Below are 21,554 nucleotides of genomic sequence, written 5' to 3'. Positions count from 1 at the left end.
TGAATTTGATTAACATTCACTAAATTCACAGTGTTTCCTCTATATCCAGACTTCTAAAAGGGCTTTTGTAAGACTATTTCCTTAAATCCACGCGGTTACTCCTACTGTCTTTTACTTACCTGTGTCTTGTGTCTCTATTCCTAGTAAGTCAGATCAGTTCAGGGTTTAAAAAAAAAAAAAAAAAGAAAGAAAAAACAGTAGTCAGTATCAGTGAACACAACTGCGCTCTTTGTCAACTGCTTACAGAGCTATAGAGCAATAGCAAAACATCGCTTATTCCACCTTTCCGTATCACCCAGTATCACTTCTTCCCCTCTAAATTCAGTTTCCTTTCCAGCACCTGTGCACTTTCAAGTTCATCCTGAACAGACAGCGTGCGATTTCATTGCCAGCAACGTTAATTAGTTAGAGATTCACAGGTTTTGAAGTAACACAAGTTTGGTGTTATCAGTGTCCAGAATCGCTCATGCCTTCCCCTGCAACCCCGAGAGGGCATCCCAAGCCAGAGCCATAATTACAGGGCTTTCTGCAGCGTCTGGGTTCTTCCTATCTGCTTAACCCCAACCACACTCTTCTGTTACACACGAGGAACAATTCAATTATATGAAGTTTAAACAGGGTAAGTCCACCTTCAGCCACAGTACTGTGATCTGGCATGATGTGTATATACTCACTCTTGACTTATGCTTTTTTTCTTAAAAAATGTACTTCATGGAAGGTTTTAACTCATTTCTGAAAAAATAAATGTATAGAAAAAGCCACAGGAGGACAGATCAGCTCTATTAATTTTGCACTTTGCAGAAATTCATCATGCAAAACCTGTTCTACAGGCCATTTAAGGTGGGTGGTAACGCCCTTCTTAACTGATGACTTTAAAGTAAGCTTAAGTTTTCAGACTTAAAAACTTAAAAAAAGTTTGTTTGACAGTCAGTGAGACGCATCCTCACCAGGCAACTAAATGTGGCTGCTTCTCTAAGTCACATTAAAGAAAAATAAGGCTCACTGTAGCTTTGGCAGCCAGGATAATGCCCGCCAGTCAGGGCAAGCTTTTATTTTATTTTATTTTTATTACCTTAGCTCTAAAACGCCAATAGAATTCCCTGAAGGGAAGACTCGTCTGACAAAATTGAAGTCCCCGATATACACACTGCCATCGGGACCTGAAGCAAGAGCGACAGGGGCAAAGAGTTTGCTGTTGAGCGCGAGCCCGTTGCAGTTGGAGCAGGAGACACTTCGCTGGTGCCCGTTACCCATCACGGTCGAGATGACTGGCGGCTGCTGGGAAATGAACATGTTCTCCCCATTGCCTTTGTGCACGATCCCTACGAGAAAGCAAGCAAGCAAACAAACAAAAATAACAGAGGAGGCAGTAAAAGCGTGAATGTAGCAGTTAAGCTATTCTGCAGTTTAGCTTTGGATGTTGTGTTCCTACAGGAAAGCGTATTACCAAAACAGCAATGAACAGTCAGATCTTTCTTTTAAAGACTGCGCCACTGAGTTCCACTAATCTCTCCCCATTTCATGCGGTCCCAAGTTTCACCATCACCATTTTGTCAATTAGCGGTTAGCGGCTATTTTAAAGGCCAATACCATGAGCAGAACTCAAGGTTGGTTAATGCTCTAACAAATTGACTGTTAATTGCAGCACTATCTGATTTCTTGGGGATTGCTACTTTAATATTCATTTTATTCATAAATTTTTATTAGGTAGCAGAGGAATTTCTTAGGCAGTTTGAATATTTAATTAAAGGAGATTAATAGCAAGACTACTACGCATTTTTCTGAAAAGAGCACTGAGTGGCAGTACAAAATCAATATTCAGATTTAAATGCAAGTCCTTCACGGTATATAAAAAGGGTGCCGACCGCAGCACAGCCAAGTTAAAAGTAGAGGAGTAATTCTGAGGCATGAGTGATTTCTTACGAATAAGGATACACTAAGTCCTGCCATACAGCGTAAAACAACGTTTCCGTGTGTGAATATTTCAGCACTGTTCTGCAGGATACATTATTGAAAACCTTTCCAATTACTAGGCTGGTAATACCAGGGCCAATCCAAACATTTTTTTCAAGGTTTTTTTAAATAACAATGCGGCAATACAGGTAACAATTACCTTCAAAATGACATGTTATTACAATACTTTAGCTATTTTTGAATGGAAGATAGGTATTCTTTCAGACCACACTTCCAAAATCTCTTATTTCCATTAGAAAGCCCAGCACTTCATCAAAAAAATGGCATGATTAAAGCAATAAACACAAGGGAATGTGCTTTCTGATTGCACTGTGAATGTGCTTTCTGATTGCACTGGCCCAGTGGATGGCTTGTCTTTATATGACACACTGTACCTTCTTCCATGGACTGAAATTAGCTTGCCTAGGTACAGCTTAAACAATGAAAACGGGAGAAGAAAACCCCTTTATACAATGCTCAGCTTTTGCAAAAAATGCTCAGGCTGAAAGCTTCTTTTGTCGCCGCGGTTAGGGCACATTTCACCTGCTTCATCATACTTCCACTGCCTGATGCCACAGCTCGTCATTTTGTTCCTGGCATTAGCAGCACATTTTCTGCAGGTATTAGTTTTAGGAATTTCACTGCTTTTGTTACAGCTCCATCACTTTACCCCGCAGGCAAGTCCGAGCGCGCTTTCTATGTGAAACGCGCTCAGCAGGCCCCTGTGGGCAGGGGGATTCCCAGCTGAGAAAGCTTATTTTGGTAACAAAGTAACACTAGCGCCTTTAGTAAAATCATCCTCAGCCCAAGCGCAAGACCAGTATGGGCCCCAGAGAGCTGTATGCATGCATTCAAGGTAAAGGTTTGAGGAAACTTTCCTACCAACTGGGAAACGAGCATAGGCTAGATGCTGCAGAAAGGACACACGGAGACGCTTCATGCCTTTCTTAGAGTACAACAGATGTATATAGGTACTGTCTCCACCAACTTTGGTTTTGTGGCCTTTAGGTAAGCCTGAAACTAACACTCTCCTTGGAAGTCGGTGGGTGTTGCCATTATTATTTCAAAGGCAAATCTGTATTTTTTTTTCATTTATTCCTGAAGAGCAAAGGACAGAATACATACATTTCTTTGGAGTTGAACGCTGGCATAAAGAAAGCATCTTGGAAATATGCCAGCGTGATTAACGGCAACTTCCTCCCTTACCTACCAGATAAAAATACTACTAAATGAAGACGCTGCCTTTTGGCTGAAATTAACAATGTTAAGGTAATCTTTCAACTGCCTCACAGAAATGCCAGTAAATAATGAGGGCTCTGGAGAAGATGTTTTGCTCTCAATAAAGATAAGCCTGCGCTTAACTCCAGGCTCGCAAGCTGCTGCTTTAATTTTAGTCAGCGCTGTGTTGGATTGGGGCTAGACTTACTATAAAGCATAAAGTCCCCGTGAAATTACTCCTCCTTCCCCCAAATAAAAATGAAATCACTGCATTTGACAATCAGAAGAAAAATCTAATTCAAAGAATACTCTGAAAATAATTAATAGCATATTTGTTTGTATTCATGAGCCTTCTGGGCCTTTAGAAAGACTCTACACAGGAACAAGTCTTGCTGGTGCGTGTTCTCTACTTGATTATGTGAAACGCCCTGAAGATCTTCTAAACTGACCGAAACCTTTGGGCTGGGAAACAATAAATTAGAATCATGTCATGAGCTGAACGTGACCAAGTCTCTGGAGCGGAGGAAAAAAGTGGATAAAGAACAGTTTAGTATAGCTGAGAACGGAATGGGATCCATTTTCTTTGTTAATATTACATTCTTATTGATGCAAAAATGTATTCACTTAAAAAGCTTGGGCTTCCAATGATAACCGCGTGGGAAAAATATACAATTCTTTCTCATCCAGGCTACTGGCATCATAAAGGCTTTTTATTTCGTTGGTTTTTTGTTTGTTTCAGTTTTTTAGATACTTAATCCAAAAACAGAATACGGGTTTTACTTTGTACAGTTTCTACATATCAATATATGTACCTCCAGAGCTCAGACTGTGCTATGAAATGCAGTTCTGTATAACTGCATCTATTTATTTTCTCAACTTTTCTATTGTGTGATTGAATATACTTCCTAATATCTCTAAAATGAAAAGCCTTTATGGGGAGGGAGGGAAGCATATACACCTTGCCTGAGAACAGGAGAGCACACACAGCAGCAGATCTGCTGGAAAAGGAGGTTTAGAGACAGAAGTTAAATATAAGCTCTTCATGAACAGTGAACTCACCAAACAAAGTAGTTTTAGTTTTAGTCTGAAAACTGTAATTTGCAGTAGAGAGTTTTTAGAAATACATTTGTATAATATTCTAATGCTATTTCTGTAGTTACTTCAATGACAGTATTTCAAAATGGATATAGATTTCATGCTTCTAAATTACGCAGCTCTTCATATGTACAGAGGGAATGCTTTAATTAAAAATGAAAATTTCAATATATTCATACTTGAGAAGGCCACTCATGCTTTTCACTCCACTCACAGCAGCATGGAGATAAGTCTGAAATGCACAATTCTAAGCCTGAAACACCATTTTGTCCTTATTTAAAAGTACGTTTTTGCATATCTGAAATTGAAGAGCAGTTCCCTAGTTTCTTGATGAGACCAGAAAGGTTCTAGTCACTATCATCCTTTTGACTAACAGAGCTGATTATTTGGTTCATTGCTTAATACCAGACTACAGGCTGCTTCGTTAGGTGCGTACTTGACGTGGTCATTATTTTTCTGTTCCTATACAGAAGCCAGATGTGCACGGTCAAAACCTGTAATAATGAGAGGCACATCCAAGAGCAGGGCAGGGGCAGCAGGCGCAGCCCTGACAGTTTCGGGGAGCAGACGTGCCCCGCTCGCCGGCATTTCCTCCAAGTGTGGGCCACACAGCTGAAAATAGCCACGAAGCAGTTTGTCATCACACAGCCCGCATTCAGAAAAGCAGTGATTTAGCCCTGCTCAGATTATAATTGCATATTTTATAAAATCTCAAAACACATCACTGCCTATGGGGTGAATTATAGTAGTAACCACTGCGGTTAGTGGATAGTCATATAAATTGGAGTTACTGCCAGCTATTTAGTCTGGAAATTAAACTACGCAAGTGGCAAATTGGCACTAAGGAGGAGACTATGGGGGCTCACAGTTGGGGGCTGAGCTGGCTGAGGTCAGACTTCTCTTTGTGTTAAATGTCAATAGCTGGCATTTAAAAGAGACAATCTATACAAACCAGTAAGACAGGGTATGAAAGAACCGCTGTTTAAAATGTCAAACTATTTTAAATCAAAACAGAAATTCAGATAATTTACAAACTAAATATGACCTTTTGTATTCGGAATATTTATACTGTAGTTGTGCATTCAACAACAGAACTTGCAAAAACCTGACAGCTATACATCTGTGCATGAACCTCCATCACAGAAGTTCGCAGATGGAAAGAGATTTTAGTGGACAGACTCTCAGCAGCAGCAAATCGAGAGAACTTCACTGAACTCAGTACTATCCTGATTTGTGTGTGCTGCAATCTACAGTTTCTCTTCTCCAGGGAAGCGGGGTATCTGTTAATCTGTAAAATTATATTTTTCTAGTTACCGTAACTTATCTACAAGTATTGTTTTAATAATTTAATCCCACTAAGAGTAATTCCTGATTTCAGGCATTAAGGGATGAAAAACCCAAAAACAAAATAAAAGCAATGAGAAAACAGATTACAGTCTCCAAGCCTGAAGAACGTGTACGCAGGGCTAATGTTACGACATCAAAAAGATTTACACATTTTTTTAATCCTTTCAACGGTGCTGGTTCGCTGCTCTTGAAGAGCGACGTACTACGCTCCTCCGCAGCGGGGGCAGCTGCCCGGGCCCTGCCTGCCGGGCTGCTCGCGGGGACGGCCGGGCTGCCTCGCGCGCCGCTCTTCTGTTTTCATGCATATTTTGTGCCTTTCTGTGACCTTCTGTGACTGCTGACAACACTACTAACTGGTGTGAGCTAGAGGTTGTATTAGAGGTGTAGACACTTCACTGAGAATATGACACGCTATACACTGCGATACCAACAGAGTGGGGACGAAAGCCTCTAATCCTAAACTAGCGTGCCCTTTGCCCATCCAGATGACAACATGTGCTAGAGGTCACAAGAGCTAGCGATATCAATGCTGAATACCTGGGAGCTAGAAACATCACGGATATCCTTTCAGATGGCATTTACCGGTCAGCTCTCAATAAACGAGGGAGCACATTCAAACAAAAAGGATTAAACATTGTAACGCGTAATACTGAGAATCCAAACAACTAATTCCTTTAAAATTTGTACTCCTCTTCCACATGGCCAGTTAGTGAAGGAAGCACTTACCACTTTGCGGATTCAGCACATGGTGTTTGTTTATAGACCAGCCTCCCAGGTTTGAAGCATCCATCTCAAAGCCTTGAAGGATCACTGCTCTTTTCTCCCATAGAATAAAATCAGGACACGTTTCATATTCATATCCCACAGACACTGCAAACAAATAATTGAAGATATATCAGTCTAGTTTTTCTCTGTGAACTACAGGGTAATTTTTCATTCTAGGTTTCAATATTCACCTGCCAGGTAATGATGCCATTAATTATATTCTGCCTGATTGCTACTAGGGAAGGGCATTATAAGGAGTTAAAGAGATTAGTATCTTGTGAAAGCTACAGTTACTACAGTTTCAAAGCGGAGTATTTCCTGTAGTATCAATTATGGATTGTCTTATGAATATAAAACTGCACCAATGACTTCTGACTTGTTTATTGCATTTCTACTGAATAATAGCTTAAATAGAAAAATTCTCTGTTGGAACTGGAACTGTTTTTGTTTGTCTGCTAAGCCTGAGAATATTGCTTCTAAATTCACATAGACTGGATATTTTTTGAAACTTAGTGATCTTTAGCCTCAAGGTCTTGTTGTAATTGTAGGAACTGCAGTTGGGAAGAAATGGATTTCCAATTGAAAATTTCTAGAATTAAATAAAAAAACTGTCAACAAGCTTGCATGTCACATGCCTCTCCCCTACAGCTGGCCAATGTACCTGCTGTAAATCTTGATTTCTCCTACCAGTGCAGTTCTTTGGGGGATAACTGTCTCAAGCTGACTGAAAATACCTCCCTATAGTACTACTATAGTACTCCAATGAAACAAAAAATCCTCCAAAATTTAATTTTTGGTAACTCCAAAATGATTCATTCCAATCAGTATGGTTTTTTTTTTGTACTTAGTTACTTTCCTCCTCTAGTTAACCTTTTAACATTTTGGTAGAATTCATTCCTAAATGAAGAATGTTATTTTGAAACCAAGCCCCAGAAATTTGATCTAGGAAATACTGAACTATTTCAGCCTTTAAAAAATAAAAGTATCTTTAAAAATATATTAAGGTGAAATATAAAAATATTGTAAGAAATGGAGTCTTCTGACATTTTCAGCAGTCTCCTCTCACTTTGTCCAGCTAGCAGTTTTATTAACGTTTTACCTGAACCATAAACAGTTTTAATTCCATCAAAATTCCATTACTGGATGCAATCAAAATATTTTGGCCAGCTATAGCAGGGACCATTTGTGTTTGTAAGATAAATATTTTATGGCATGCTGAAAGCTCTTTCCTACAGCAGCTTCACTCAGAAGAGCTTCTTTATCGTTTTAGCAGAAAGAACCTGGTTTTGCAGCTGAACTCTGGCTCCTAAAAAAACACATCTCCGTAGGTACTGTACATGCGGTATGCTTAAAACGTCACAGGTTTTAGTCGTTCTTCTGAGCACCCAACAGCTACTCCGTCCAAACTAATTTAGCTAAAGGAACTCTTGTGACCGAGCCCAGCAGCGTTTCTACGCAAGCGCCTGGTCGGCGTGTCCCCACGCCGCCCCGCTCGGCGCTGGGGGAAGTCACCCAGGCTGGGTGACTGCCATGTTTCCTAGGGCTGTAGCTAACACCTTAAAGCTTCTGCTATTCCCTGCCCCTATCTGATGTTTGAGCTGCCAAATGCTCTCCAGAGACTGCCATCCCCTTTGCTACAAGTTCACTGTTCCTGCTCTCACTGTTACTGCGCGCAGCTGCCTTTCTGTCCCTTCTCGTCAGTAAGCGACACTTGGACATACGCTCACTTTGCCTGCGTTTACAGATTTATTTCTATGTAGACATGCACATATTTAGGAATTAAGTCTATTCTGTACACCAAAGAATTGCTCTGTGCCCAAAGGAGTATCTGTGCCGTTTCAAAGCAGGATCTCCTGACCCTCTTCAGCAGGGGTACTGACATGCCACCCATGAAAATGTCCTCACTCACAACTGTTTTGCGCACACAGTAATCAGGGTGACGCCTAACAATGACAAAGGCAACCAAGTGACTGCACTGCCACTTGAAAAAAAGTATTTTGTTTCTGCTGGATTTTGCAAGAGGCTGCAATTTCATAAGTGAAATGACATGATCTCCATCAGCTTAACCTCACTGTGGGGTGTTACTTTTCTGGGCAAACTCACTCACAGACAGCAGCCCATTCCTGAAGTGGTTGAGATTTCACTGCATGAAAGGATGAAAGAGCAGAGCAGCAGTAACTATGTTTTTGGAAAGTAATAACCAGCAAGTACAGCTGCAGCCTCCAAATGAATTTCAAAAGATGATTTATTGTGTACCAAAAATCTACTCTTTTCATACAATTATTTAGAAGAATTAAGATCAAACTGTTTATAGAGCTAGCACACCATAAATCAAGGGCTGCTGCTCTTTCTCCTGATACTGTTGCAAAATACACGTAAGAAATAAAAGACAGGATTAAACAGGACAATAACCTCTACCTCATCCTCTCCTGAAGTATATGCACTTATCAGCAACTTCTTTGAACAATGACTGTAATGAAGTAAGCTGAAATAACAAGTAAACTAACAAACTGGGAAGACCTAAGAGTATAGTGTTCGAGGGTTGGCTCATACCTAATGCAGACAGATTAGCCCTTGCATGCCGCTGCGTCCTGCTGCGTGGGAAGCAAGAGCTCGCAGGAATAAAACTGACACGAATGGAGGTACCCAGGGGCAGTTACTGAGATTTCCACCAAAATCTGCCCTTGAGCTATGTTAACTCCCAAGAGTGCATAAACTTCACCGCAAAGGTTTTATGCGGCAACCTCCTCATGATGTTTTTATTCAGAACAAAAAAACGCTGCTTTATCATCTCTGCTGTTACTCTGAGAAGAGAAAATGGCCTCTCTGCTAGGGACTTGTGGAATAAACACACACGAGCAAACATTTCTCCAACGAATTTGAATAGAGCCTCTTATGTGTGAAATCATGCTCAGAAAGTCTCCTCTTCTGTAATTGGTTATGTGATCATTGTTGTCAATAACCCTGAAGAAGAATAAAGACGTTCATAGTATTCATACAACTAAAGCCAGATGGTTATACCCCTGAGTTGCCAGGACCTCAACCTGCCGCTATTTAACACTATTAAAATGAAATCTGAACAGAATGCAGTATTCAATATTGGTAATATATGGGCAGAGGAAAAATTTTTGACAAAATATAGTAGATGCAGAGAAAGGTCCCTGAATACTACACTCTATCAAATTAAATAAATCTCTATCGGAATGTAAACTATGCTAACAATACACTTAAATATAAAGATTTTTGATTCTATTTTGCAAGAAGCATAATCAAAAGTTGTTCTCCAGTACTATTGTATAAGTTTTATTCATATTTAAACATACGACTCTCATCTACTTTTAATCTGTGTTTTTGTAACGGATGTACCATTTTAGAACAAGTTATGTATGTACTTGATTTAATTTGGCTATAATCCAGATATGGACTGGACTTCATGGTCATCAAAAAGCTCTTAAATGATCCAGAAGGAGCAGGTATACTTCCCTGTTCTATCTCAGAAACGCGAGTGCTAACATGCAAGGAATGAACCCGTACAGATGGCACACGTAGATGCACCAAAGGGCACATCCGAATGTGTTTCCAAGTCTGCACTTGCGCAAATACGTGTAAGTAGAACCGACGACTGGTTGAATACCTTCCTGCACTGCAAAACACTTGTAGGAATCGATACCTGCAGTTGGTTAGGGACAGATTTTGCACCTTCACAATGAGGTTTCATGAAACGGAGGAGCCAGAAAGGGCTGATGCGATAAACTGGGTGCACTAGCATTCATAGCAGATCAGGAAACTAATGAAGCCAAAAATTTATCACTTATTTTCTGGTTGCTTCAGTTTTCAGTTGAATTTGTTCCTGATCTGGCTCATTTCATGATCAAATGAACGTGAGTGGTGGCTCAGGGGAAAAGGAGGGACGTGGGAATGTCCCTTCTCGCAGCAGCCTGCAGTTTTATCTGTTTAAATTGATTGTGGAACTACAGCCTTAGAATAATCTCCTTTTTCTTTTGATATATTCCTGTGTGCATGGCACGATGTAAATCACACTCCGTATTTTTGACTATAACATTACCCTTTGTTGACACCAACACCTACAAATCGAAGCGACTGAGGAGGTGATACACTTCCTCTCTTGCCCGTCTCCTCTCCCCACAGCTGCCTCACAAACTACTTGTCTGGATGCACATGACAACATAGTGAAGTACTAGATGTACGGGGACTTGCAGGATCGTGCAAAGCCTGGAAGGCACCTTTTTGCTGTTTGTGGGCCAATTTGCCGACACGTGGTCTGTATGGACAACACAACAGGTCCTGCACAGAGTTTCTGGCTGCCCCTCAGAATAGCGTTGTGCTATATGGAACGAGACAGCACTCCTTGCGAGGAAGAACGGCTCCACGTAGCCCTTGCTTATCCTTGTTTTATAGTCTGATCCTGCAAATGCTTCTTGCTATAATTCCCCCGACTTAAAAAGCGAAACAAATCCTTAAAAAATCAAATAATAATACTCATGAAAAAAATAGCCGGGCTAAATAAAACGTATCTTCACAAATAGCGTTTCAGTAGCAATTCTCAGAATATCTGCTTGTGTCACTTGGTAAAGAAAGCCTAGGTAACATGATGAGTTTCACATAAACCTCTGTAAACAAGTTAAGAAGTTTTAACTGTTGGGGACACAAAACATAGTAAGAGAGGATGCCCAAAAGGTAAATTCTGTAAATCCTAAGTAGAAATGACATTTTAAATGTCACAGCCAAAAAACGACAGAGACAATGACGCACCAAAGGTCATATTCAAAGTTACATTCAAGAATAGAGAGTGGAATATACTGCCATTAGTATTTAACTATTCTCAGAGGGAAAGGGGATTTTCAAATTGATTAAGTTAGAATGAAGATGTTGGAGGAACAAGAAAATAAATTTTTCTAGAAAATTATACAAGTCATTTTAATTAGTTAAAGAAGCGTTTGATTGAAATCTATGCAAGTGCAGCAGCAAAATTTTAAGTGTATTTTCCTGGCTTCATGTGTGCTAGTGCTTCTGCTTACATCAAGGTGGTTCTACATACCCATAGCCTCTGCCAGACCAGAAACCTTTTGCCCATATATATCTGTCTTATTCCAGGCAAATGTGTAGACCAAATTGGTTGCAGCAGGAAACCATTTCTGGAGCAGACGTCCTTCAACAGCAACTATCAGATGTACTTTCGTCATTCCAGAAGGGATGGTCGTGTGTGTCAGAATAATGCGCAGCAAAGTTTTATACCCTGGTGTTCGACTGCTGAGATAACTAAGCTTCACAAAGCTGGAAGGAATTGGGATTTCCTCCTGGACCACCTTGGATAAAAAACAATCAATCACATGATTATATCTATGGCCAAGAAAAGTGCAAAATTATGATTATTTCCAATAATAACAGATGCTTACTTTACATTTCACAGTCACGATCTGAACACAGTATCACTTAAAACACTGCTCTTCTCTGAGTGTATTTTAGCACTGCAGTAGCCTGGCAAAATGCAAAATCTCCAACACCAAAAACTGCTTTCTCATCTTGTTAGATCTTTCCTAAAGATCCCCTTCCTCTAATTCTTCACTATTTATCCCCAGAGGGGCAAATATAATCTCTCTCATCATATTCATATGTGTGAGCATAACAGCTGCAGTCTGGCTTTATTATTTGGTTTACTTATTGAGTGTTTTAATCCGAATATAATTAAACGAACTTTTTTAAAAAGATGCACGCCTATGATATATTACACAATGATTTGAAGACACTGTCCCGCTTTGGAGGTAAAATAAACCTGCCGTGACTATGGGAGAGCTAAGAAAGCAAACAAATGTTGCTGATAAACCAGCCGCCGCACAGAACTGCTTGCAGTGAAGCTAGGCTGCGGTACGAAGGGGCACGACACAAGAAGGCACAGCATAAGAAAGCATGGCGCAACAAGCTAACTGGGCACACGAAGCTCTGAAGAGAAACCGCTTGGGTGTCAGGCTCATCTAGCTAACAAATAAAGTCTCCAGGGCGTGCTGCAGAGTTCAAATCCCGTTGCACTGTTGTCAATGCTGCTGTCTGCATCAGTTGGATTAAAGCTGGCTTGGATATGCCCGCTGTGGCGCAGTATCAGTTCCTGGCCGCAGTGAAGATATGCCCTCAGCAATGAGAGAGCCTGCGGAGGCTGCAAGCTCGTGTGGGAGAGAGAGGAAACTTGGCCTTGACCTTTTGAACGACGGGGGCCTTGGAGCTACTGAGAGGGATCTAGCTCTTGTGATCGCTTGAGAGAAAGCGCTCTTCTGGGAGCAACTTCTTGGACGAGTCCATCAGGCACTCACGAGCCACTGGAAACTGGTCTGCGCTCCGGTTACGTTAACCCCCAGGAAGGTTAATGATTTTAGTACGCTGCAGTAATAACAAGCCAATTTGTCACAATGTTAAATTAGCACAGCCTGGAAAAATATTAACTGCGTTTCGTTTATATTCCCCAGTTTTTCTTTTTTTGTTGTTTCTTTAACAATAAATTATTTCAAATCCCTTTTATTTACATATTGCTACAGTATCACTGTCATAGGATTGCTGCAGTACTGCTGGAGGCCTGCCAGCACTTGTCGTTTCAACATATGAAATGCAGTGTTGCCAGGGAATTCCTGCTCCCTTTACTGTTCCTGATTTGCAGCGGTCCCCTCTTTCCCGCTGACATCCCAGCTGCCCCCTCTGTCATACATCTGACATCGCTTCTTATTTTTTAATAGAAAAACAGGAAGAAATATACATGTGCTAATACATTTTGATACATCTCTCTTTTACTATTCTGGGCTACTTTTTATTCATCTCCCAGTTCTGTACAATAAAAATCCACACTCTAAGGACCCTTCATTGCCAGCAAAGAGACTGGGAGCAGTTTCTCTTACGAGCAGACTGCATCTTTAGGTACCTCACTGCTTAAAACAGACCTAGGAATACTTCATGTGGAATAATGTGACCTAGTTTTTTCTTACTAGTGTGCATCAGTTATTCTTAATCTATGTTCATTAGTTTCACCTATTATGTTCTACGAAGCAACGCTGTGGCCATCAGCTTACTGAAACAAGATAACGTGTTCATAGTTACACAGATGTTTAAATACGGCTGAGTTCAATCAGAGGGCTCCTACATATAGGATAAGGGCCCTTTGTCAGCAGCAACCCTTTTAAAGGAAAAAAGGATGGAAATATTCATATTTACAGGCAGCCACCAAAATATCTTCCATGCTTCCTCAGTGAAATTGAAAGAGAACCCAAAAGAGGTCTTACTGCAGGGTTTTTGCTTAAACTTTATTTGCTCAAACAACATATGAAACTTCACGGGGGTTAACACGATCTAAAATCTATGCAGTTGCATTTTGCTGGATGTGCAACTCACACCACCTCTTTTAACTCCCAAAGAACAGAAGAGTTAAGCACACGGTTAATTAGAAAGTGAGTCTAAACACATATTGAAGGAACACTCGAGAAAAAAGACATTTAAATATAACTAATTGGAAATAGCATGTTAATATTGTTCTACCTTGGAAAGAAAGTAAAAAAAAAAACACAAAAAAACCCTAGGAGTAACATAGAGCTGAAGATGCCATCATAAAGAACTAGAAGATATGAAGGGAGGACAAATCCCTGGGAATCTTCACAGCATGCTGGGTAATGTCTCACACTGATGTATGCTGAAGCTGTACTGTTTGTCTGTAACCTAGGAATGGTTTCGGGCATCGTTATAAATAAATCAGGCTTTCAATAATAAATCATAGTAGCACTCCCCACCTTCTCCTTCTACTTGGTGGGAAGAAATAAACACCTTTAAAAAAAAAAAAAAGAGGAAAGCGCTTTGCTCAGCAGTACTAAAAAGGCCTGCACTGATGTCATTCTGACAAGTGTATAACATCACAGCAGTTAAATGGTCATTATTTGGTAGCGTCCCTTTCACAGTAGTACTTTCAGAACTTTCTAGGAACAAGGGAAGACATTAAGGCAGTGTCATATGTCCAGTGAATACCTACCATAGACCATCGCTCCAAATTAGTCTGAAAGCCTGAAACTGTAACTTTTAAATGGAAAGTTCAATCACCGATTTCAGTGAAATCCAGGTTTTTAAAAACCATGCAAGTTTAATATCATCTATGTGCTTTAGTATTTATGCATGCGCATTAGGAATATATACGATTTGGACAGAAAAGTCTGATAAAATTTTATGAATTTTACACTGATATGAGTAACTGTGCATGCAAATTTAATGATAAAGGTTAGATCTGCTCAACATTCAGCGTCAAATTATCAATATCACCAAACAATTATGTCAGTTCCATTTAGAATTGCCTAGAAATTTTTCTGCAATTGAACAATCTGTTAATTTGAAAGTATTTTTATTACCTGTAGCTCTGGAATAACGGTTCCTCTTTCTGGACAGGACCCTCCAAATGCTGTCAAGGGTGAAGGGAGTACGATGGGATTTGGGCTAATAAAACTACTGATGTCACAAGATGGTATTTCTGACTCTGTTCTTTGCATTACAACTTTGTCTACAATGATAAATCTATTCCAAGGTAACCAAAGTGTCCTTTTTTCAGATATGAAAGGAGATCTGTCAAAAACTAGAGTGACAGAGATGCCTCCAACAGCCACAAGGTCAAAACTGAAAAAGACAAAACAAAATGCTTTGTTTCATTTTGTTTTCATCGTCATACTGCATCACAAAAAACCTCTTTATATTGTTCATTACAACCTTTAATTTGCTATCTGAAATCATTCTAGTATATTTTTCCAATGCCGCTTTGACATTCAGGCAGAAGGTTGATCTTCCTCTGCTTTCCCATTATATGTATCATTAGCCAGGTATGGTACTTCACTGTTATCTGTCCACTCTCCCCGTTTATCATCTAGAATCACCAGTAACAAGTAATCTAAAACAAGGGTGGGGATCCAATTACTTTGGTCCATGTGAAAAGAAATTCCCAACCCACAAAAGGGATGCTACTCATAATCTATGCAGGCACAGCATGCAGAATAAAGCACTTTTAAGGCTGACAGGCCTTTTCTTTATTAACATGTCCTTTTTCTTTTTTCTGAAAGTAGCAGGAGGAAAAGGTTGAGTACACTGAGCAGGAGGCCGCTCTGTTTAGGATACAAAGATTTTGGGAAAGAAGTGGATTAACTGCACTGAGAACCGAACCAGCTCTTGTACGTATGGCAGGTGCTCCTCTGGGAGCTATTGTGAGGAACCCTTGGCATACGCAGGCTGCAAAGCAGTGGGACACAGAAGGCAAGCTATACACGGTCTCAGTTCTCTGAGTTTCTGACATATAGTCAGGTACCATAAGGTAATATGTAAATTGACACTTCACCCTCTGTATTATTGAATGCATCTGTTATGGAGGCTCTTGATGATAACAAACTGTGATAAGAAGTCAGACTTAATTATGCATCTCTCATCACATTGCCCAAATGACACCGATTACATTCACAGCAAAATACAGGTAGCATATTTTTATGCAACAACATTATCCAGGCTAGTGTAAATAGGAAAAGATAATTACTAATTTTCACTAGTGTGATTTTAAAGTTGAGAAAATAAGAGAAAATAAATATGCATGTTCTTTACTTTTATAAACTGACAATGCCCCCCCCCAGATTGTGGAAACAGCAACAAACTATTTCTTTCCCTGTTAGAAGAAACCTTCTAATTGCTTGTCATTCACGACACAGTCAAGGAAGATGAAGTCTTTAAGAGCCCTTAGCAGCTCTTTTAGTATGCGACCAAAGTTCAGGGGCAAATCACGACTCTTTCGCAAAATAGATGGCCAGCCCTGGAGTACAACGGACAACATATGAGAAATGGTCTCTTTTCTGGAAATGAACTCAGCCCTACAAGGCTGGAGAAAGGGGGAAGCCAGGATTGCTCAGGTTTGGCTGCAGAACAGCAGTTTACCATCTGCCTCTGGTAAGAATCTATCTTTATTTTTACTTGTGTGGCTCAGGTTTTAGGAGCTCAAGGAGTTTACTTTACTGAATCCTCAATAAACTACTTGAAGATTCACGCTTAAATAAAGAAAAAAAGAGGGAAGACAGGGAATTCAATGGAAAACCTGACTACTGAAAATATTCCAGTGTCATGGAGGTTAGTAATATGCCAAGCCACACCATCTCAGAATACAGACTCACTGGAAGTGCTATGACAGCAGTACTGTCACACTTTGACTCCAGGTGTTTGAATGTCAGTGTAATTTTCTTGTTGCTATTGTTTTTTTGTTCTTCTTTGGTCTCTTTACCACAGAGAGCTCTAATGAGACGTGCTCCCAGAACAGAGGACCAGATGCTATCCTCAGTCCACATTACGAACAGGGATGTCTCTGAGAATTTTGCACAGGAACAGAAGGCAGTAGATGGCCTCAGCTTTAAAAATCTAACTCAGTGAGAGGCCATACATAAAAGTCTCACCTTCCATCTTGTCGACTGATGGTGTATCCGTACTCATTGTGGTGTAGAAAACTGACGTTCACTCCAACCAAAGGTGTCCCATCTACTGCAACCACCTGGCCTCGAATGACACAGGCACGTCTGTAATGAAAACAGGCAAAGCTAACAGTGTTAGATATATAGGAACGGTGAGAATAGCGTTATTTCAGAAACTCTGCTGTACTTCTGTCCCGAACACAGGCAAAACTACTGTGAAATCATCATGACTGTTGATTTTGAATGAAAATTCAAAGAAGCCCAAAAGATTGACTTGAAAAAACATTATCTCATGAGAAAATATATAGACTCTGCTATGAATGACTCCGCTATGAATTCTTGGTGTATCATGAATACTTTCCCATTTCCAGCTGTATTTCAGTATACTATTTCTTCTGCCATTGAATAGTGTTGCAAAGGTTTCATGACAGTATGATTTAGCTTGCTGCAGCTCTAGTGGTGACAATTTGTGAAAGGGGAGAACCAAACTCAATTCTTTGGTGCTAAGAATGGGGTATCACTGTCTGTTAGAGAAAAGTGGAACCAATGTGATAAGGCAGCAGGGAGACACATGGTCTTCAATGAACTTCAGAGAGTTATGTGGGCACATCCAGAGAGAGCCTAACCAGGTGTAACATACATTTTTTCACTCCCTCATCACACGTTATGCCTTTTTGCATTCCCTCTAGGATGTGTTAGGCTTGCATCCATTTACCAGCATAAAAATCCTCCCTTCTCAGTAAATGTAAAGAGGTTAGAATATGGCAGAACAGAAGAACACATCAAACTCACTGGACTTGAAAGCGAACTCATAACTAAGTGGGTCTAATCGGAGGCTAACAGAATCACGAATCATAGAAAATGAGAGCTGAAAGGAAATACAAGACTTTATCTTGTCCATATCTTTGCCTCAAGTAAGATCAACTACACCCACATTATTCCAGACAGATGCTTGTCTAACTCTATAAGCTCACCATGTAACCTACTGCAATGCTCCTGTATGAGTGCTTTACTCATGGCAAGTTTTTCCTACTGTCTAATTTGAATCTCTACTGCTGCCCTTTAAAACCAGTACTTCCACCCTGGCCATGGACATGGTGAACAAATTACTCTTTTTCTTAGCTTTATCCTTTTATGTCTTTGAAGACTCATAACCTGAAACATAAAGGAAACTAGTCACATCAAAGATGAGGAATAAGATGCGAAATACTCTCACAGTGCAGATTAAGACCTCATGGGATTTTCTAAGGGCTTACGCAGCTAAATTCCACTGAAACATCTTTCATATTTTGCCCCACACCCTCAGGTCTACACTACTATACTTCCACTGGCTCAAAGGAGCCACGTCTTGGGTATCTAATGATACAATTGCACGTATTTCCTGGAAATGTGGTTTCAAATAGCAGAGTGAACAGTGTATCCAGAAGTCTTTTTATAATAGTTTACATGTAGACAAAGACAATGCAGGGTCAGAACACCAGAATACCTATAAATGCTTCCAGTATTAATTACTCAATATAAACAATAAATATAAATTAAGACACTGCTATGTTTCTCTCTCAAGTTACAAGTCTGTACTTTACTCAACAGATGCATCCTACCTTTGCACAGTGCATTTGAATACTAAAGGAAAAACTCAATAGCTCTTTAAATGAAAGTTATGCGAAAGACTATGTAAATCTAAAAAAGATCCCCTGAGAGGTTAATTGATTTTGATGCAATGAAATCGTATGTGCAAGCTGGACTACACATTTCCGAAAATTCTGACTAGTTTCCTAAGATTCCATTCTCCAAAAGCCACTCAACACGGCATTAATTTATACCTATGATATCATTAAACCCAGCTGGCTGCACCCTGAGAAAATGCGACTGGTAAAAACTAACCCATTGGGAGTATGCCTTTCACCACACTGGCTAATACGAATTCCATGCTATTGGCACGCAGAACGATAGCAAAGTTGTTGAAAAATGCCAGACGAATATGAAAAGTAAGCTGTATTACTTTCAGTACGCAGAACAGAGCTCTAATTTACCACCTTTTAGTTTTCTACATTAGCTAAGTTGGTTGTGGCCCTATTTGTGGGCAAAACCAGCTGCTCCACGGAAGGCAATCAAGCTCTCGTATGTCTCAACAGACTACGCCAGGTTCAATCACTTTTTGATTTGTTAGACCAGAAACTACAAGTTTCTATCGTTTTCTCACATTTTCTGACATCTACAGACCTGCCTTTCCCTTTCTAATCCCTTTATTTGTGCATTCCATACCTTTACCATGGTGGCACAGTGGTTTGAGGGAGAGAGCCCCTTAAGAGTCATCATTATTCTGTACATTATTCTAGGATTCCTCTGTTCGTTCATTCACTGTTTCTCATTCTGCAAAGACTTGTCTTCTGACTCCACTCCTCCCTCGTATTTTATCAAGCACACAGATTTGTGTGAAAACAACTCAAAGTCTTCATTATTTCACACATTGCCTTTCTTTCCTCTACTTTGCTTCTCATTATTCATAAATAATATTCACAGGCTTATCTTTCAACTTTCTTACTCCTTTTTTATTCCTCGTGTTTTACGAGCCACACATATTTACACTATGTGATCAAGACTCACAAACCTCTTTATTCTACATTTATCTGTATTGAACTGTCCTTGCAATCTTTTAGATTTTATATGTTCTAAGGCCGTCTATGTGTTGCTACATTCCTCCTCATTATTTTCTGTCTTTTTATTATCCTACTCCAAGTGGAAGAGTCTCTTCCTCTTTGGCCTCTTCTTGAATCACCAGCACCTACTAAATCTTCGATTAACAGTATTTGAGCCTAACTGGTTTTAATTTTTGCATTTACCACAGGCGTTAAAATATTTTTCAGTTACTTTCTGACCAGCACTACTCTGCAGGAGCTCTGGGAAGAAACAAACACCCCACGCAGCTCTGCAGCAGGTTCCCTCTCCTCCCTAACGCCTTGCCGTCTCCCGAAGGGGATGACAGTGCTCCAGACGGTGCCTGGCTTGCTTGCAGGTTCCCAGCACCTTTGCTGTTGCAGGAGACCCCACTTTGTTCCTCCCCTTGTCGGAGCTTTCAGAACACGTTTCCTGCAGCGACGACACTTGCGGCGCAACTACCATTTCATGCCTTTTTGGCTTCAGCGTTCACTCTCTTTCTGGCAGAGTTGGCCTTAGACTTTGCTACTGTTCATTGCTTTTCTTAATTTTAACAGAGCAACTTCTAAAGCCCATCAGGCCTCCTCAATGTGCTGTATTTCCCTCTTCCATTCTCAGCCTCTACGGTTTATTCTACACACTTGTGACTGGCCTGCTTTTATTTCTCATGTGGATAGTAACACAGTCACTTTATTTGCAAAGATTGTACAATCTCGGACGAAGGCTTTCAAACTACAATGCCCAAGTTGTGTAAGTGCAAAAATGTCTTTCCTAATTTGGAGGAGCTGGAAAGCCTGGCTTCTATTTTCTGTCTTGTATCTGGGGAGGGATGTGTCCCTGATAAGCTGCCTCAGTCTTTGCAAATGCATTAAAAATGTTTCTGGTCCCCTGGCAGGGTGTAGCAAATCTGCAACTCCAGAGGGAGCAGTCGCTTTTGGAGAGAAAGCAGAGATTCCCTTGGGTTGCAGGGGGCATTAAAGAAGTAGGACTTCTCTGTAAATGCCTCAAGGATCATTCCACATGCAGCAGAGGATCTCAGTTTTGAGGATCTCAGATCTCTGCCATCAGGCAGTTTGTTTGACAACTCTAATTTAAAATATAAATAGGAGTTGAAAATTCTAGATGCATTATTTTGCTACTTCTAAAGCATTTTATTATTCTACCACCATTCTGCCTTGCTCTACTACTACTACTTATTTATTAGTCTTTCACTTTTGGTTTTTGTGATAAGTTTCCAATACTCTCTGAGCACCGCAGGCTGAGGCATTAGGCTCAGACATGGAACCCTGTCAAGGAAACTTGTGAATTTGCAAGTGTCACATTACCACATGTCATTTACTGTATTACATTTCTGATTAAAATCTTCAATCAGAGAAATTAAGCTAAAGGCTAGTAAGGTACATTCATTTCTTCCTGCTGACAAAGTTGCTGTAAGCAGCCTTTGAAGGGTAATTAATTCAGTACCATGCACTGGACCCTCTTTTGCAGGCAATTTGCAGCGAGTCAAATAGCTTGCCAGTAGCGTGCATTAAAAATATTTGGCAAAGAAACAAGCTAAAAGCCTTACTGAGAACAGAAGTTGCTAAAACATTTTAATCTGCTGCACTCTACTACATGCAATGGGTCAAAATAGCCTGATGTAAGCAAGTACACTTCCTTTTACTCACAGTCTGTCTAATCCGCCTTTAAGCATGACATAGTTAAAGTTGGGATTTTGTACACAGCCAGTACAAATGACATATGAGAAAAAAATATACTTCTAAAACGTTCAGCTCCTTAACATTAATTTGGGTGCAGTATTTGGCCATGGCTCACTCCCTGGCCTTGACTGTGTTGTAGAGGCCAAATATTTGAAAGCTGAAATAGATGCAAGATCTAAGGTGAAGTCAAGATGTAAACACAAAAAGAAAGATGTCCCAGCAGTTGTTCGAACAAATAATTGTGGTATCTCAGAGGATGCTAAAAATGCCAGCATGTGTCAGAGATCAAACACTTTCACAGTCTGAAGGACAGAGATAATCTTCACCTTCTTTTTGATAGCATTCCCAC

The 21,554-nt window shown here is 40.2% G+C and overlaps 1 protein-coding gene across 5 annotated transcripts in view; it reads right to left on the bottom strand.

The window, feature by feature from the left end:
- TENM1 (teneurin transmembrane protein 1) overlaps positions 1 to 21,554 on the bottom strand; it is a 910,925-nt gene that overhangs the window by 64,261 nt on the left and 825,110 nt on the right. For all 5 annotated transcript variants that reach the window (XM_068956568.1, XM_068956571.1, XM_068956570.1 and 2 more), the window contains 6 exons: positions 16,833 to 16,952; positions 14,769 to 15,030; positions 11,438 to 11,705; positions 6,340 to 6,483; positions 1,073 to 1,322; positions 120 to 140 (listed from right to left, as the gene is read on the bottom strand). In XM_068956568.1, coding sequence (XP_068812669.1) covers positions 120 to 140; positions 1,073 to 1,322; positions 6,340 to 6,483; positions 11,438 to 11,705; positions 14,769 to 15,030; positions 16,833 to 16,952 — 1,065 coding nt within the window. The remainder of the gene's footprint in view (positions 1 to 119; positions 141 to 1,072; positions 1,323 to 6,339; positions 6,484 to 11,437; positions 11,706 to 14,768; positions 15,031 to 16,832; positions 16,953 to 21,554) is intronic.

The sequence above is a fragment of the Struthio camelus genome, chromosome 11 (genome assembly GCF_040807025.1).
Source record: "Struthio camelus isolate bStrCam1 chromosome 11, bStrCam1.hap1, whole genome shotgun sequence".
NCBI classification, from domain to species: Eukaryota; Metazoa; Chordata; class Aves; order Struthioniformes; family Struthionidae; genus Struthio; species Struthio camelus.
The sequence above is the reverse complement of the archived record's forward strand: the minus strand, read 5'-3'. Positions and strand labels throughout refer to the sequence as shown.